At 42.7% G+C, this 16,721-nt stretch overlaps 1 protein-coding gene across 2 annotated transcripts in view; it reads left to right on the top strand.

Moving 5' to 3' along the window:
* Positions 1 to 16,721, top strand: part of MCM9 (minichromosome maintenance 9 homologous recombination repair factor) — a 99,713-nt gene that overhangs the window by 71,784 nt on the left and 11,208 nt on the right. The window contains exon 13 of one of the 2 annotated variants that reach the window (XM_006205702.4): positions 1,589 to 4,915. The exons of the other annotated variant lie outside the window; for it this stretch is intronic. Within the exon in view, the coding sequence (XP_006205764.2) occupies positions 1,589 to 3,053 (1,465 nt within the window). The 3' untranslated portion in view covers positions 3,054 to 4,915. Of the gene's footprint in view, positions 1 to 1,588; positions 4,916 to 16,721 lie in introns of those variants that run through there. 2 annotated transcript variants of the gene reach the window in all.

Here is a 16,721-nt window from a genome sequence, read left to right as displayed (position 1 = left end):
TAAGAAAACTGTTTGTATTTTCTTCACTTTTCTTTGGGAAAATGCTTTGCTGATGACAGTCAGACTCAAATGGTGGCTGTTCTCTCCCACCTCAGAAGAGTGTGAAGATGCTGTCTTTCAGGAGGCCTAGTGAGACGCAGACCTTTTCCATACTGGAGAAATCAATCCCCCAAATCAGAATCAGACTAAAATAGTAGGGCTAAATTATTCTACCCTTTAAAATTCCCATTAATTCTCAAAGTTACAGCGCTTTAGCAATTATGAGTATGACCTCAATATGATGCTGAAAGTGCCCTAGATAGTAGTAATTTTGAAAGCTTTGGTGTTGGGTTTGTTTTTTGTTGTTGTTGTTGTTTCCCTTCAGTTTGGCTGTGACTACCATGAACCCAGATTTTCCTGTATTGATGTTCCCAAGTCTAGTATGGGTGACTATAACTCAATATTTTAAAAGTAATTTTTTAGTGTTTTTTACCCCAATTGTAAGCAATAATACACAGTCTTTATAGAGTATTTTGAAAGTAACAGTAATAAATTAATAAGAAAAAATCGCACATAATCTTATTTCCCAGAGAGGGGCATCATTAATATTTTAATGTTTTTAAATATATTTAAATTTAAAATTCATTTAATTTTTATGTGTTTTCTTCTATTCCTTCTTTTATGATTACACCTGATTTTTAGAATAATTTACTCGTCTGCTTTTTGGTGTAGTTCCTTTTCAGATTTAGGGCATAGAAGCAGGGTCATTGCCCCTGAGACTGAAAAGGCGTTTCTAGGTTGTTACGAAGGGATTTTTAAAGGACCTCTTTTTGAGAAGCTATAATCCCTGTTAGAAATTGGTCCTCTGGCCAATATTTCAGTTTCTAACTTGCCCAAGATTTAAAATGACTATCACAGATCAGCTCCATCATTCTGGGAGGGTCAGTAGGTTTCTATATCAGATTGATGGAGAGTGGCTGCCCAGAACACTTGCGGAAATGTGGCTGGGCTTGGCAGGAAAGAGGTCACAGCTGCCTGGGGGAGGTCTGCCATGACTGCTGGAGAGCCAGAGGGGCCACGGGCACGGAGGAATCAGTCTCTTCACTCTTGAGGAAGGTGGCTTTTTAGATGCACTAAATTTCAGTACCTAAGTTAGTTAAGAGATGTGAAGAGGTCGTAATCTCTGGTCTTTCAGTTTGGATCTGATCTGCAGACTGGCTGCTAAACAGCTCGAGCCACTTCTCTTGATTGGCAATCCACTGCTGTGCACATAGCGACTCATCTGTCTTGTAGTTGAACATTTAACATGAGAGAAAACTAAGCATTTTACATTGACCTTCAAACAATCTTAAATGAATGAAATGGACTTTCAGAGAGATCTGAAAATGTGGACAAAACTGTTACTCCACTTTCTTTATTTTACTACAGTTTTAGGTTAAATTAGAATGATTATTGGAGCACTTGAATTCTATCCTGATGAAAAAGGATACTTTCCTCCTCTGTTTGGTATTAGCCTGAAATTATGTTGGACTTAAACCTTTAGATAGCATCTCAGAGAATAAAGAGATGAAAAGATTAAAGCAATACACATTTTCCTTATCTGCTGCAGGTTACAGAATCAGAGTGTGTATCCATCTCAGCCCCAGGCAATGGAAGCAGAGATGACTCCAGGGTCCCTGGGAGGTGATCCAGGGGAAGAATTAAAGTTCAGGACATCAACTCAGCAGGAAAGGAATTGCAGCACATGTCCGTCCCCTGCTGGAGGCAGTCCCGGGGGAAGCCCGCTTCTCAATCCCGCATCCCATCTGGGGTCTGATAGACTGGCAGGTAGAAGACATTCAGCTGAACACAAAAATAACCAAGATGACAGTTTGGACTGGTTTGACTCCATAGCAGCTTGTCCCATTGAGCCTAAAAACACCATTCCTGTGTTTCCTAGTCCCAAAACCAGTGGGGGGAAAATGGCTTTGAAAATCTCCAATAACACATCTCAGAGTAGAGGAAACAGGGAGCCAGGCCAAAGTCACAAATTGGAAACTGGAGCTCTTCCAGCACCAGAAGAGACAGAGGCTCCATTGAGGCCAGAGAGCGTTGAGGGTGAAAAGGCAAAAAATGCAACAGTTTCTGAAGCAACATCTGCCGATGAACTAGATTCAGTACTGACTCATCGTGTCCCCAGAAAACTACACAAGCTGCGCAAGGAGAGGGCTCAGGAATTGTGCAGGAATCCCGCTGGGCCGCCCTTGCAGCCCACCAGCCCTTCCCATCCTCAGCCCACCCCTGTACATGGCCCAGAGAGAGAGCTGCAGACTCCCAAAAGAAAGAGACAGAAGCTCCATGCTCATGCGGAAGACCCTGAACTCGAAAGTGCTGAGAGTCCCCTTCCTCCTGTGGCTAAACTGTCAAAATTTACTTTCAAACGGAAGTCAAAACTGATCCATTCTCCTGAAGACCGCAGCCTCGTGTCTCCTGGCACAAGTGAAGTCGCAGCTCAAAGTCCTGAAATTCCCCAACCTAGTGCAAGAGGGGAAGCAGCTCTGCCTGGGAAGGGTCCAGAAAAGCTGGCCTCTGCCTCAGGAATCAGAAGCTCGGCTCAGCTTCAGGGTAAGACAAAGGAGGTGTCACCGAAGCCACCAGAGAAAGGACCAAGAGAGAAGAAGGCACATGCCCCTGCAGAGGGAGCTATTCAGCCTGAGCTAGAGCTTGGGAACAACACTGGGCCTTTCCCTCTTACTTGTGAAAGAGACAGAAAGGAAGAGGGTTCGTGCAGTAATAAAAGCGGTAAGGTTCATGCTTGCACGTTAGCCAGACTGGCAAACTTCTCCTTTACTTCTCCCTCTGAATCCAAATCAAAATCCCCTCCTTCTGAAAGTAAGAACCCAGGTGAGGGAGGAAGCCACAGCTCTTCCCCTGTGACCACAGCTACAGCGCTTGGCAGGAAGAGGAAAACTTTTCAGCTGGAGGGATCCACTGAGAGATTGAGTCTTTCCAGAAAATCTCTCTTCACTTTACCAGAACTCGATGATGAGCCATTAGATTTTGACTGGGATGAAGAAATGAGAAAAAAGCCATAACCATGAAAAGCTTTCCGGTCAAATTTCATGCTCCTCCACTCAACCGAGCACCTTCAGGTCGTCAGCGTGGTGTTTATATACGTACAGAACTGTTAGCCATGCTGAGTGCCAGTCTGAACACCAGCTCCCCGTCAGGTTTTATAGACTCAGGTTTATCTTCATGACTTGAAAAGCTGCGCAATCAGTGTAGACTCGTGTGATAGCAGCGCTTGAGTTGAATTAATTGATAATTGTGCTTGATTTTGCAAACAAAGTACTTATATTCCCAAAGATGTTAGTTTTTATTTTTTAGGGATGAGTCTTCCTGAGATGGGTTCTTTCATTCACTCAGGAACAAATGCCAGGAAGGTTAGTGCTCATAAAGCTAACAGGTCAGAGGAATTCGTTTTCTATTTTTTCCTTTTTGTTTTTTTCTTTCACCCAAGATGTGCTGAGTGTGGTAAATATTGTGACTTGCCAAAATCATATGATTTTCTAAATTTTTTGTGTTTATTCTCATGTTTCAGATTAAATGTGACTAATGCTGTTTTTTCTTTGAGAGGCATTATCACAGTTCCATGATAGTCTTAAAGATCTGGCAACTGGCCAAGTAGTAGCTTTCTTGAGATCTTGACCTTTTGAGTTTTCCTTTCTTTCTCAAGCCAACAGTTTGTGCTTCAGATTCTTGTTTATGTCCTGGGGACTCACCTTCAACACAGTTTAAATCTTGTGGTTGGAAGAAGAGTGTGTGCAGTTGTCTGAGTCATATATCACAGCATTTACCCAACTGGTTCATATGGAAACGTGATGCCTACTAAGTTATAATTCATTTGTCTTTAAAACCAAGCAATGACTGTGTTTGGTAGGAAGAGACAACTCAAGCTTTGTCCTTCGTAAGTGCTTTTAGAATCACTTCTCTTAGATTCTAGCAAGGGTTGTTAGGGTTTCATAACTATACACTTTCTCTTCTGAAGTATGAATTTGGGAAATACATTCTTTCATTGTCTGAAGGACTTTTGGACATGATGGGACACAAAATTATATTACTTTGTTTAATGACCACTTTATTAAATTCATTAAGAAAAAAATTTAGGAACCCCAATTTTTCTTGAGCATTTAAAAATTAATTTCAAAATTAACTTAAGTTTTCTGAAAATTTTTAAACTATGAGTACAAATTTAGAGTGGATGAGTGTTTTGAATCTTCAGACACTTTAAACAGCTGATAAAAGACATACACAAGCATTGATTATACAAGTTATTACTGCACAATCACTTAAATTTATCCTAAAACAGCAAGACTATGGTTTAGGCAATTTCTTCATTACTTCTGTACTTACTTACTAATTTCCCAGTGTAGTGTGATTCTTAATGTGATATATTCCTAATCTTTCAGTATTAGTACTTACCTAGGTTTTTAGCATTTTTGCTAGAATTAAAGGAAAAGGAAACGATAGGGGTTATTGACCTGTTGATTCTTGGTCTAGACATGGTCTGATTGTGTAGACTAGGGTAATTCAAACCTGAGCCACAGTGTTGAGCTGTCTTTTTTTTTTTTTATGGTAAACTTTTATGTCCCTTTCTTATAAATCTTTGTCTTTAAAACATGGTATCTTTTGCAGTAACGATGCATTAAGCTTGGCATGGATAGTACCTAACCTACTGGTTTGCCATTCAGGGTATTTTGTTCTATGACTTAATACGGTTGCATTCTAGAGCTGTCATTTTGCGTTTCAATCTCAATTCTAGAGCATTTAGTCTAAAGTAGTTGTCTCTTTAGGTCACTGAGTAATTCATCTTTTAAAATACAATGTTAACTATACTTCAGTTTTTTTAAAAAATGAAAATGAATAAATAAAATACAGAGTTAAATTGTCTTCCTTAGTTATTGTGCATGACCATCTATGCCATCTTCTACCTGCTTCTTATCTGTACTCACTATACATCCTATTATTTGTGCTAATAAATCCACCCTATATTTTTTAGTACCTTCTGCCAGAATCATTTAATCAAATTACAAGTTCCATGTGTTTATTCTTCAGCACTTACCCAGAGAGAAATAACTACATATGTAAATATTATAAACATAATATTTAGAAGAAATAAAACAGTCAATATGAATGCTCCCCTACTTACTACAAAAATTAAACTTCTATCGCAGCTTAGTTTTGTGTTATGATTACCTCTGTGCTTGGATTTGATGCTCAGATTCTTACAACTTGGTCAATAGGAAGTCTCTTCATGTTGGCACCAATGTCGTTTAAGGACTCTGACTTAAGCATTCATGCTATCTGAAGACAACAGCATGTTTCAGACCCTTTTTACTTGTTTTCCTGCCTCAAGTCGTAGAATCAGCGAACCCTAAGGCACTTTATTTCCTTTAGAGGCCAGGGGTATTAAAGGCCGAACTCAGGGTTTCAGGGATGCTCGGGGAAGTCAGTACTACCCCTCCTGTGGGGTCCCTTTGTAGTTTAAGAGCCGAAAATATTTAATGTCCTAAGGTTACATTTTATCCTGCTGTGTCCTGTGTTTTTATACTGTATGATTTCATGACAACCAAGACTTTTTCTTATGTGCTATTTAATGTGTGTACCAAGGAAAACAGATGTCTCAGGGGAAATATATACAGTCTCAAAGTCATATTTCTAGTCAATAAAGGAAAGTGTAAAAATAACCTTTAATTTTTAATCAACGTGTCAGGATATATATATATTTTTCAGGCCAGTGGACTCCTTGAAAACATTTTAATAGTGTAAAATTATTTAAACACAGTAAAAGCTATACCTAATTTTCATTGTGAGAGGATCAAACCAGAGTCTTAATTCTATTGTAACTGTATATAAAAGAATTGAGTTTTCTGACATTGTTAAAAATACACTTTTCAGTGTATGTGTGGTATTCTAAAACTTATAATAGAGATTTTGTTATTATAATTTTTAATGTTTCTTAGAAATACAGACAGAGCAAGTGTATTGTTCTGATATCTTTAACTCTTTGACTTAATTCAACCAAACTAAACTTTTTCTGAAGGTACACTAAAACTTGAATAATAGAGATCTATTCTTGATTGATAGGCTTTAATTCTAACAAACCTACATATTCTATATGAGTGTATTGCTTTTGTTTTCCGTGCTTTCCCTAGCTGGTAGAATGACTGGAAGACCAGTTCTAGAGAAAATCTTAGGTCAGCCACAAGGAGGATCCCTAGAGCTCACTTTCAGCCAACCCCTAACATTTGGGCGGCCAGAAACCCCCTACCCTGAATGTCTAGGGACTGCCTGGAGCCAGCTTAACCCTTCAGATGCAGCTTACCAGACACCCTAGTTTCAAGTCTAAGGAGCTCAAAATGTGGAAGGCTAGGCCAGTGCATATTGCTCAGTGTTCAGAATCACATTTTCCATAGTTTATAGAATATACATAATGTACAGAATAGCAATGTCCATAATGTTGAATGTAAGCATTCAAGAAAGGTAAAAGAAGGCTCCTGGCTCACCTTGGTGCTCTCTCCAATAGGTGTTTTGCTGTCTAGGTCCCATCTGCAAGTGGCAAAGCCCCCCCGCCACGTATATGGGGAGACATTACCCACATGCATCCCCCTCACGGCACTCAGAGGACACACACAGGAAGGTGTGGTAACACCCCTGTGACACGCTCTTCTGTTGTTCTTACATCAGTTCCACCGTCTCCCCTCTTAAAGGCTTAAAATGCATCTAAAGGTCGTATCCATAAAGGTGAACTTGACAGGAAAGTTATATTAGGCTCAACTAAATTGTTGATGTGTTTATATAAACTACTCCAATACGAGTTAGAGACCAAGAAGGGAAATAGGATACATGCCCTGGGCCTGATCTCACTAGGAGTAGGGTGTGAGTGGGTTATCTTGTGAGTGTAAGGAGTTTTTAGGCCACTCTTCTTTCTTCATGTTCAGTTGGAGCCTTAAGCTTTGGCTGAATCGAACCATCAGAAAGCAAGCATTTGTATCAGGCACACCTTCATGTGGGGACAAACTTGGTTTAATTTAGGACTTCCATAATAAACCAATAAACCAGTGTTGAAAGATTGCTTAATATTTCGGATCTGACTTTCTCAGTGTCTACTGATACCTAAAGGAGACTAGTAGCACAGCGAGATTGGGAACCAGGCAAATCGGGTTCTAGAACACAATGATCACTAACCAGCAGTTATCTGCCTTGATCCTGCATCATTGACCACTCTCCCCTGCCTGAAACCCTTTGTCACTTGGCCTTCAGGACATCACACGCATGTGGTTTTCCTTACTCACCTCTTCTTCAGCTTTTCTGCTCCTTACCTCATTTCTCCTCCTCTCCTGGATCTTCAGTGTTCAAGGGACCCAGGGCCCTTTTCTATCCCCATCCCATTCCTTGTTTTCTCATTGAAACTCAGGGCTCCCCAAGGCTATCAATTGGCTGATGATTCCTTTCCTGAAGTCCAGACTCCTGTATCCAACACCTAGTCCCATGGCTCTCTAAAGGACACCTCCACCTCAGCATATTTCAAATAGTACTCCTGATCTTGTCCCCATTAAACTCTTCCTTCCCCAGATTTATCCATCTTGGTAAATTAGAGACTCCATCCTTCCAGTTGCTTTGGCCAAAAACTTGAGTCATTACTTTCTCTTGTACCTGGCACCCCATCTGTTAGCAAATCCTATGGAATCTCTCCTTAAAATATATCCAGAACCTGCACCCTTCTCACCACATTTGCCAATGTCATGTCAGTTCAACCACCATTCTCTCTTGCTTTGCCTCCCTACAGGCTATTCTCAGCACAGTAATCAGAGTGAACCTGTCAAATAATATTACTTCTTACCTCAAAGCCCTCCAGCAGCTCCCATCTCATCCTAGGTAAAAGCCAAAGTCCTTATAATAATGATCTCTAAGGCTCTGCACATTTGGCCACATGCTACCTTTTTGACATCAGACACTAACCTTGCTAGTTCCTGTAATTTTCCAGACATGAAGCAGCCCCAGGGCCTTGTCACTTGCTGTTCTATCTGTAGAGTGCTCTTGCTCAGAAGATAATCACTCCTCACCTCCTTCAAGATGTTCAAATGTCACCTCCGTGAAGCCTACCCTGTAACCTGTTCAGAATTGCAGGCATTCCTCCCCTTACTTAATTTTTCCATAGCATTCTCATCATCTAACATACTGTGGCATTTATTCCTTTAGTGTATTGTCTGTCACAAGGGCTAACCAAGGGTGAGAGGAATCTAGCATGGACAGCAGAGAAGAGAGACCCTGAGCATCATCTGCTGCTTCCAGACCAGCCACTGTGGTGTGGCTTGTACCACATCTGGCAGCTGCAGTTGGCACTGCAAGTTGATGGAGCTTGAGGTACTCTGCTGACATCTTCCAGGATCTAATTTCTGTAGGGGCTAGACCAACGAGTTCAGTGGAAACTGATGGGCATCAGCACTCTGCTTCCTGTAGGTCTCTAAGGGTGGCACTAGTTTCTGCTCTTTGCCTTGGGATGTTTGTCATTCGCAGTCTTGCTCAGAGGAGGAGTGTAGGGGCAGCTTCAGAGGCTCCCACTTGTCCTTCCCCACTTTTTATTCACAGGCCAAAGAACCAATGTGGATGTGTGGGTGTTCTGGCAACTTCCAAGTATTATCTATTTCAATTACACACTCAGGAACCAGGGACATAACCATTGGGTTGGTCCCTGACCAACTAGACCCTCCCTCTGTGAAGTGGAGCCAGGCCAGGTGTCCCTCTATTGCCTGGGCCCCATACACATTCACTCTACTGGGGGACCACGTTTTGTGTCAGGCTGGATATCATTGTCAGCTCTGACCTTGTATCCAACAATTCTCAAAATATTGGGGTATTTCCTTTCCCCAGGGTATAGTTACCCAAGTCAATGTCTGCTGGTCCCTTTGTAGATGGACAGGGGTAATCACGGTCATATAGGCTTGCCTCGATGTTGCGGGTTACTTCTTCCTGAGGACCTGGCCTTTCCTTCAGGCCAAAGTCTCCGAGTCTGAAATTCATTCAGGTCCTGAAGCTGGTCAAAGAATTCTGACTTTTTATTGGCACCTCTGCCCTCAGCCTCTTCATGATCAAGTTGTATCATTAACCCTGTTTGCAGATGAAAACGTGATCAGAGGGGCTATGTTAATTTTTCAAGGTCACACAACTAACAGATGGCTTCTGGAGGGGCAGCTGTTTGATTCCAAAGCCAGTGCCCCATCCACGATATCATGACAGCTCCCAGAAGAAATGTGATGGTGCAGGGCAAGGCCAAAGTCACAAGGGTCTCTGCTCATTTCCCTTTCAGTCGTCGTGTGCTGTCAGGAAGAACAGTGTGGGCAGCCCTCTCCTATGGGCACTAAGCCAGGGCCACAGTGCCGAGTAGAAGTCAGGACCCTTTCTGCTACAAGCACGCCTGGCAGCTGCTCTGTATCCAAAGACTCCTGCACGCCCCAGCCCTGGTTCAGCACCTAAGAAAACATAGCAGCACTGCAGAGTGGCTGTGCTCGGCCATGCCAGGCGGGGCCCTCACATCTGCTGGGCTCCGGGTGCCGTCCACACCGAGCACACTGAGAAGGCTGCCCTGGAGGACAGCGAGGTGCAGCCCTGCCAAAGGTCCCTTTTTATTTTCCATCAAATGTGCACAAATACTTTTTTTTACGGTGAACTTTGACTTGTTAAAAAGTTTCCGTCGCTGGGGAGTAGATGACTATCCGGAAGGGGCTTTTGTTTGTTTCCAGCGCTCACTTGCCTTGAACAAAGATGGCTCTGAGAAGCGTAGGGCAGCCCGGAAAGGCAATCTAGGCAGCCCGTTCTTTCTGCTGCTCACACCACCAGGGGGCGTGAAGGATCTCCGACAGACGAACGAGAAAGGCCAGAATGGAGACTCGCCTGCGTACAGCTCTCATGAAAACATTTCTTCCAAAATTGGTCTCCTTGGGCACTTGGCCAGACACACAGGCCAGCTGAGGATGGGGCCAGAACGGGCTGGGGTGCCTCAGGGGGCGCCCCATTCCAGCATATGGAACATGGGCCATCTTCTGAAGACTGAAATTCTGTACCTGAGGAGCTGGGCTGCAACAGGGCTTGGAAACCCTCTGAGCCATGAGGTCAGAGTCCATTTACAGAAGCGTACACTCTAAAAGAATATACATTTAAGAATGTGATTCCTTTGGGAGGTGGAGGACAGGCAGTCAGATTCCAATCCAATCTCAGATTGATTTTTGTTAATCAGAAGCTTAAAACTCCCAGACTCTCCCACAGCAATAACCTGCATTATTCTTTTGTTATTGGGGTATAGTTGGCATATAACATAGGGTAAGTTTAAGGTGTAGTGTGTTGATTTGATACATTTATATAGTGTATGACAACCACCATCATGCTAGCCAGCACCTCCATCATGTCACATAATTATTTCTTTTTTGTAGTAAGAACAATTAAGATCTAGTCTTTTAGCAATTTTCAAGTATATAATACATTATGATTAACTATAATCACTGCACTGTGCATTAGATCTCCAGAACTTATTCCTTTTCTATGTTTGTAGCCTTTTATCAGCATCTCCCCATTTCCTCCACTCCCCAGCCCCTGGTAACCAACCGCCTTTCTACTCTTTGTTTTTACGGGTTCAGCTTTCTTAGATTCTGCATATAAATGATATCATTACAGTATTTGCCTTCCTCCGTCTAGCTAATTTCATTTATCACAATGCCCTTGAGGTTCCTCCACGTTGTTGCAGATGACAGGACGTCCTTTCTTGTGGATGTGTAATGTTCCATTGTGTGTGTGTGTACACCTTCTTTATTCCTCCATTGATAAATGCTTACGTTGTTTCCTATCTTAGCTACTGTGAATAACACCGCAGTGAACATGGTGGTGCAGATGCTGTGTTCATGCCTTTGGGTATATACCCAGTAATGGAATTGCTGGATCATATGGTAGTTCTATTTTTAGTTTTTTGAAGAACCTCCAAACTGTTTTCCCTAGGGACTGCAGCAATTTACATTCTCACCAACCATGCACAAGTGTTCCCTTTTCTCCGAATCCTTATCAATACTTATCTCTTGGGTTTTTTCTTTCTGATGATGATAGCCATTCTAACAGGTGTAAAGTGACAGCTCATCGTGGTTTTGATTTGTGCTTTCCTGATTAGTGATATTGAGCACCTCTTCATGTACTTGTTGGCCATTTGTACATGTCTTCTTTGGAAAAATGTTTATTCACCTTCTCCATTTTAAAATCAAATTGTTTGGCTTTGTTTATTTTTTTTTTTTACTATTGAGTTGTATGAATTCTTTACATATTTTGGATATTAATCCCTTATCAGATGTATGATTTGCAATTATATTCTCCCATTCGGTACGTTGCCTTTTCATTTTGTTGACGTTTTCTTTTGCTATGCAGAAGCTCTTTAGTTTGATATAATCCCATTTGTTTATTTTTGCTGTTGTTGCTTTTGCTTTAGGTGTCAGATCCAAAACAATTATTGCCAAGGCCTATGTCAAGAAGCTTACTCACTGTTTTCTTGTAGGAGTTTTACAGCAGATGTGAGTTTGGCACCCGGGGTGTTGGAGGGGATCCTCTGGTGGGGTTTCTCCGGCAGTTCATGAGCAGGCTTCCTGCTGGAGTCTAGAGCACAGCCAGCAGGAACGGGCCCCTTTAATGCCCTCTGATATTCACATCTGCCTCTTTATCCCCCTAATCATGGGGTTCTTGCTGCAATACTCTGGGCGCTGCTCTAGAAACATGGGCTTCTCTGGCAGCGTCCTGCAGAGCGAGGATAGCTGGACACTCACTCCCCACTCTCCCTGTCCCCCATGGGAAGGATCCTTGGCCTCCTCTTTCTCTAAGCTGGGCTGCCTTGGAGGGGAGAAGCGATGCTGGCAAAGTTCCTTTTACCCACTCCAATGTATCCGAACTTGCACTTTTGAATTCTTTTGCTCTAACAAACTACTGTACCTTCTCTAGAAACCTAGACTTCTACAAAGGCTCTCTCTTCTGTGGGTATGCGTCCCAGTCAGCATTTTCCAGGTGCCCTCAGACTGTGGCCCAGAGGCGCTGGAGCTGGTTCACAGGCTCCTGCTGGCTCCGCAGCCCACACTAGAATCTGTCTGCCAATTACCTGATGCACAGGCGGGTGAGACGCCTCTGCGTCCCTTGGCATATGGTGCAGGATCCCATAGCTCCCAGAGACACTTTTGTTCATGGAGAGATGCCAAATCTTAGGTGTTGAAGGGAGACAAAAAATGAGTGACATCTTATGCTACCATGGTGCTGATGTCACTCCTCCCAGTAGCCTGTATATCAGCAATCCATATTTTAGCATCCATGCAGGTGTGATGATGGAAGGAACATGGAGTTGGGTGCCACACACAGCTGCTCCTCACTAGCTTTGTGACTGCCAGAAAGAAGTACTTACTCTAAACATCAGCAAAATGGCACAGTATCTCCTTTGTAAGACTATTGAACACCAACAAGGTGTTGGACAATTATCAAGGACATACTGTGTACCAAGCACTATGCTAGGCACTGTGGATATGATAAATGATAAGACAGACATGGTTGGTACCCACTCTTGCACATTACAATCTAGTGAGGATTGTGCCACCAGTAGGGCTGTATCTCAAGTGCCTGCGCAGGGCCTGGCACATCACAGACACAACACACGTTAGTTCTTTTCTCCTATCCTTTCGCTCCTGTCTCCTTCTCCTCAAAAAAAATATGAATCGTAGGGCCAGGCGAAGATTCCCAGCAAGGATTCCCCCTTGGCAAAGTGGTTTTCTGGAGCAAATGGCAGAATATCCTGTAATATTTCATTATATTTACTTGAGCATATTGTGCTAAGGGAAAGACAAACACTGTGTATCACTTACATGTTGAATCTAAAAAAGTTAAACAGAGAGAGGTGTGCTTCTAGTACAAGACTTGGATGCAGAGGTAAGAGTTGGGACTAGCTCCCTGAGGGAACAGGAGATGATAAGGAAAAGATTCAGTAGTGCAGAGGGCCAGGAGAAGCTGGAAAACATACTTTAGTTGAATTCACCCATGTGGTCAGAGGTTTTTCTCTGGAAATACTTAGCTTCCAGTGTATAGTAGTAAAGAAGGACATTGGTCCAGAATTAAGGTTTCATTGTGAAAATGAAGGCATCTGACTCCAGAGACCCTGATCTTGGACCAGGCTTGCTCAGGTAGAATAAACCACACAATTGAAACCGGCTTTGGTTTGGATGAGGGAGAAGATAAAAGACTGGGTATAATCTTGACTGAAATCTGCCACTGACGGCCCAAATCCATTGCCTGCCCTCACACAAGAGTCATTACGTATTTTGAGTATAAATTTGTGAATGTAAAAGAAACTTTAAAAATAATCGTCTCAATTCACCACACTGTGGGGCTCAAGACGTTCTTCACACTTTGATGGTATCTTGACACGGCCTTCATTTCTCCTCTGAGGAAAATGCACATACACTCGGTGAGCATTTGAAGGAGAAAGCTTGAAATAGTTACAGCAAACACTTACAGAGGGATTTCTATGTACAAAGCACTTATTTAATCTTCATAAAAGCCCCTTGAGGTAGGCATCATTATTAACCCATTTTACAGATGGAGGAACTAAAGGGCAGGGAACATAAGTGACTTGCCTGAATCACACAAGTGGCAAGTGGGAAAGCTGAGATCGGAATCCAGACAGTCTGGCTCTGTAGGTGGCATCCTTAACCGTACACTCTCCTGCCTCTCCTTGGAAATGTCACCTCTCCTTCACTGTCAGGGCTGAATTATGTACCTTTAAATTCTGTATTTTGAAGTCCTAACCCCTAGTACCTCAGAATGTGACTGAATCTGGAGACATGGCCATTGAAGAGGTGATTACGCTAACATGAGTCCACTAGGCTCGGCCCTAACCCAGTCTGACAAGCGTCCTCCCTCGTGAGGAGGGGAAATTTGGACACAGACGTGTACAGAGGTAAGGGGATGTGAAGACTCAGGGGGAGGATGGCCAGCAATAAGCCAAGGAGAGAGGTCTTAGAAGAAACCAGTCCTGCCAACACTTTGATCTCAAACCTCTAGCCTCCAGAACTTTGCAAAAATAAATTTCTGTAGTTTCAGCCACCCCAGTCATACAATGGCCCTAGCAAATGAATACCCTCATAGACCATGAGTTAAGAAGGAGCAGGAGAAGCGGGCGGCAAAAGCGAAATTAATCGTTTTAGCAAATTCCCCTTCTCATTTAAAATACAAAGAAATGCATTTCATTAGATAAGAAAAGCTTCAATTGGATCATGCTATACAAGAATTAATTTGAATTCAGTTCTATGGAGTAAAATAAAGCAGTAACAATCTCCATTTACATTGAAGTAGTATCATAGACGGGAAAAGCAGTTTAATTAAGGCCAAAGTGTGTTTGTTAATTGGCCATCATCCTCTCCAGCGAGCCTACCAAGGGATGCCATAAACAATTAGAGAGCATGGATTTATTGATGGAAGATGAGGTAAGCTGGGCATTAAGTGCCCTGTGTTTCCTTAGAGGGCGGCAGTACTTTCATTAATAATGAATTCAGTCTCCCCTCATGTCTTCTGAGTTTCCCACTAATACTGGAATTATTGGTGTGAAACATGAGAGCTTCCAGTAATTACAGGCAATCAGAGATTCTTAGAAAGTGTGATAGTATAATCCAGGGGAAAAAATAATTTCTAGCCTACTTATTTTTTCTCTAATGGACTTCAACCCATGTGTACTCAGTGCTGAGCGCTTGCATCGGGGTACCGGCCAGCTCTGGGGGTTTCATTGTGTTCAGAATTCTGGGAGATTTGCAGCCTGAAGCCCTTCGGAGGTCTCTTCTCTGAGAGAGAAATTAGGGAGCATCTCAGTCACAGGTCTGAATTGCTTTAAGGTTGAATAGCCTTGTTCGTGCATTTGACAAAATTCAAATTTTGACCAGGTCGTCACCTTCTCAGTTCCTGCTCCATGCTTTATAGAGCCATGTGTTCCATGTTTCAAGAAGATTAAAATCAGGCAGTTTCATTAAATGTTCCATTTTTACAGAAAGTATTGTTGCATTCCTCTCTAAACATGAGAGCTTGCATTCTCCTTTTACCAGCTTAACTTCTTACTAGCCTTGAAGTGTATCAACATTCTGTGTAGATGAATATAGTGTCAACATGATGGACATTTCAGGAAACTCCATCCCAGGTCAGGGAAATGGTCAAGAATGTTTTTTTTTCCCGTCAGGGGTGCTGAACTTTCAAAGATCAGTTGAAATACCTGCATGAGAAAGCTACTTGATTCAGAGTTGGAGGGAGGAGGAATTTTATAATTCTTAGAGACAGTATACAGTGGTTAGCTTTTAATTTAACTTTGAGTAAGTAAATGGGAAAAAAGAAAAGTGTGGGAAAAAAAGAGGCAAAAACAGAGAAGACAGATGGGAATAGACAGAAAGAGACAGTGTAGAAGAAGTGAGACAGTGTAGACGAAGTGAGGCAGAGACAAAAGCAGAGAAAGTGCCCAGGCCCAGAGACACTGGCAGAAAGGCATGTATTAGAAAGAGACACACAGAGTCATACTGGAGTTGACCCCACATTCATGACACCCCACACCTCATCTTAAGAGATTATGACTTTAAAAGCTGTGTCGCATTTTTCACACCAAAACAAAAGCAAAAAACCCAAATTTAAAACATAAGCAAGAAATAAACCTTGTTCTACAAGCCAAAATCCAATGATACTGAAGGCCAAGTCTGCCTGGTCTGGGGATTCTGGGCTGGGGATTTCTCACTTCTGCATTTTTGCCACATGTGAGCGTGTACATGTGCACACACGCACACACACACACACGTACACACAAACCTAATGCTTCTGGATGGCTGGCGGGGCTGACAGGGCTGTCACCCGTGGCTGGTTTGACTGAGAGTAGAAGGGGCCAGAGGCTTTTGGTAAACAGATTCTAAACTGCGCTCATTCTTCATTTCCTCTTCTTTTGTTTTAGAAGCCCGCCTTGGGTGCCCTCTCCGGGGCCAGGCCTGTTCCCCGTCTTTGGTCTCATCTTTGCTCTTTATTTTACTTCCTCCCCATTCCAAGAGCCAGGCTCCATAGCCTTGCAGATGAGACAGCTGAGTGAGAAGAAAGATCCAAGTAGAGAGAAAAGGATTTTCAAATTTCTTGTCCTGCATTGGACCTTCTTGATTAGCCTCAGTGATTTGGATCAACCCAGCTACTCCCCCGAACCAATATTTTACATTTTCCAACATTTGGAACCATCCCTCTATTCATCTTATAGTCTCTGGTCTTTTGCATCTCTGCCTCTCCAGATGGCTTCTTAACTATGTAATTGTCACCAACTCAACTCTGATGATAGTTCAAACAAACAGTAAGCCACCGAACCCTGGTATATTTTAGAGTGTGTTTGCTCTTGGCACCATCCCGAAGGTAGTGATGAATAAACAGTCTGCTGGGAAAATACCGTAGTATTACAACTGGTGGTGGGGGTGAACACACTTATGTTTTCAAGTCTCCCCTACACCACAGCATCCCCTGGGCTGAGGAGGGTGGTGAATTGAGGAAAACAGAGAAGCTTGGAAATGCGGATATTCCGCCACCTGCTCTCAGACCGCAGGGAATTTCACAGCCAGGACAGACGCAGCGGCTGGTGCCAGGGGACTGAAAATGAAAGTGAGTTGTGGATTTTTCTCTTTTCATTCAGCTTT

The sequence above is a fragment of the Vicugna pacos genome, chromosome 8 (genome assembly GCF_048564905.1).
Source record: "Vicugna pacos chromosome 8, VicPac4, whole genome shotgun sequence".
NCBI lineage: Eukaryota > Metazoa > Chordata > Mammalia > Artiodactyla > Camelidae > Vicugna > Vicugna pacos.
Note: the sequence above shows the minus strand (reverse complement) of the source record. Positions and strands in the feature narration are given on the sequence as shown.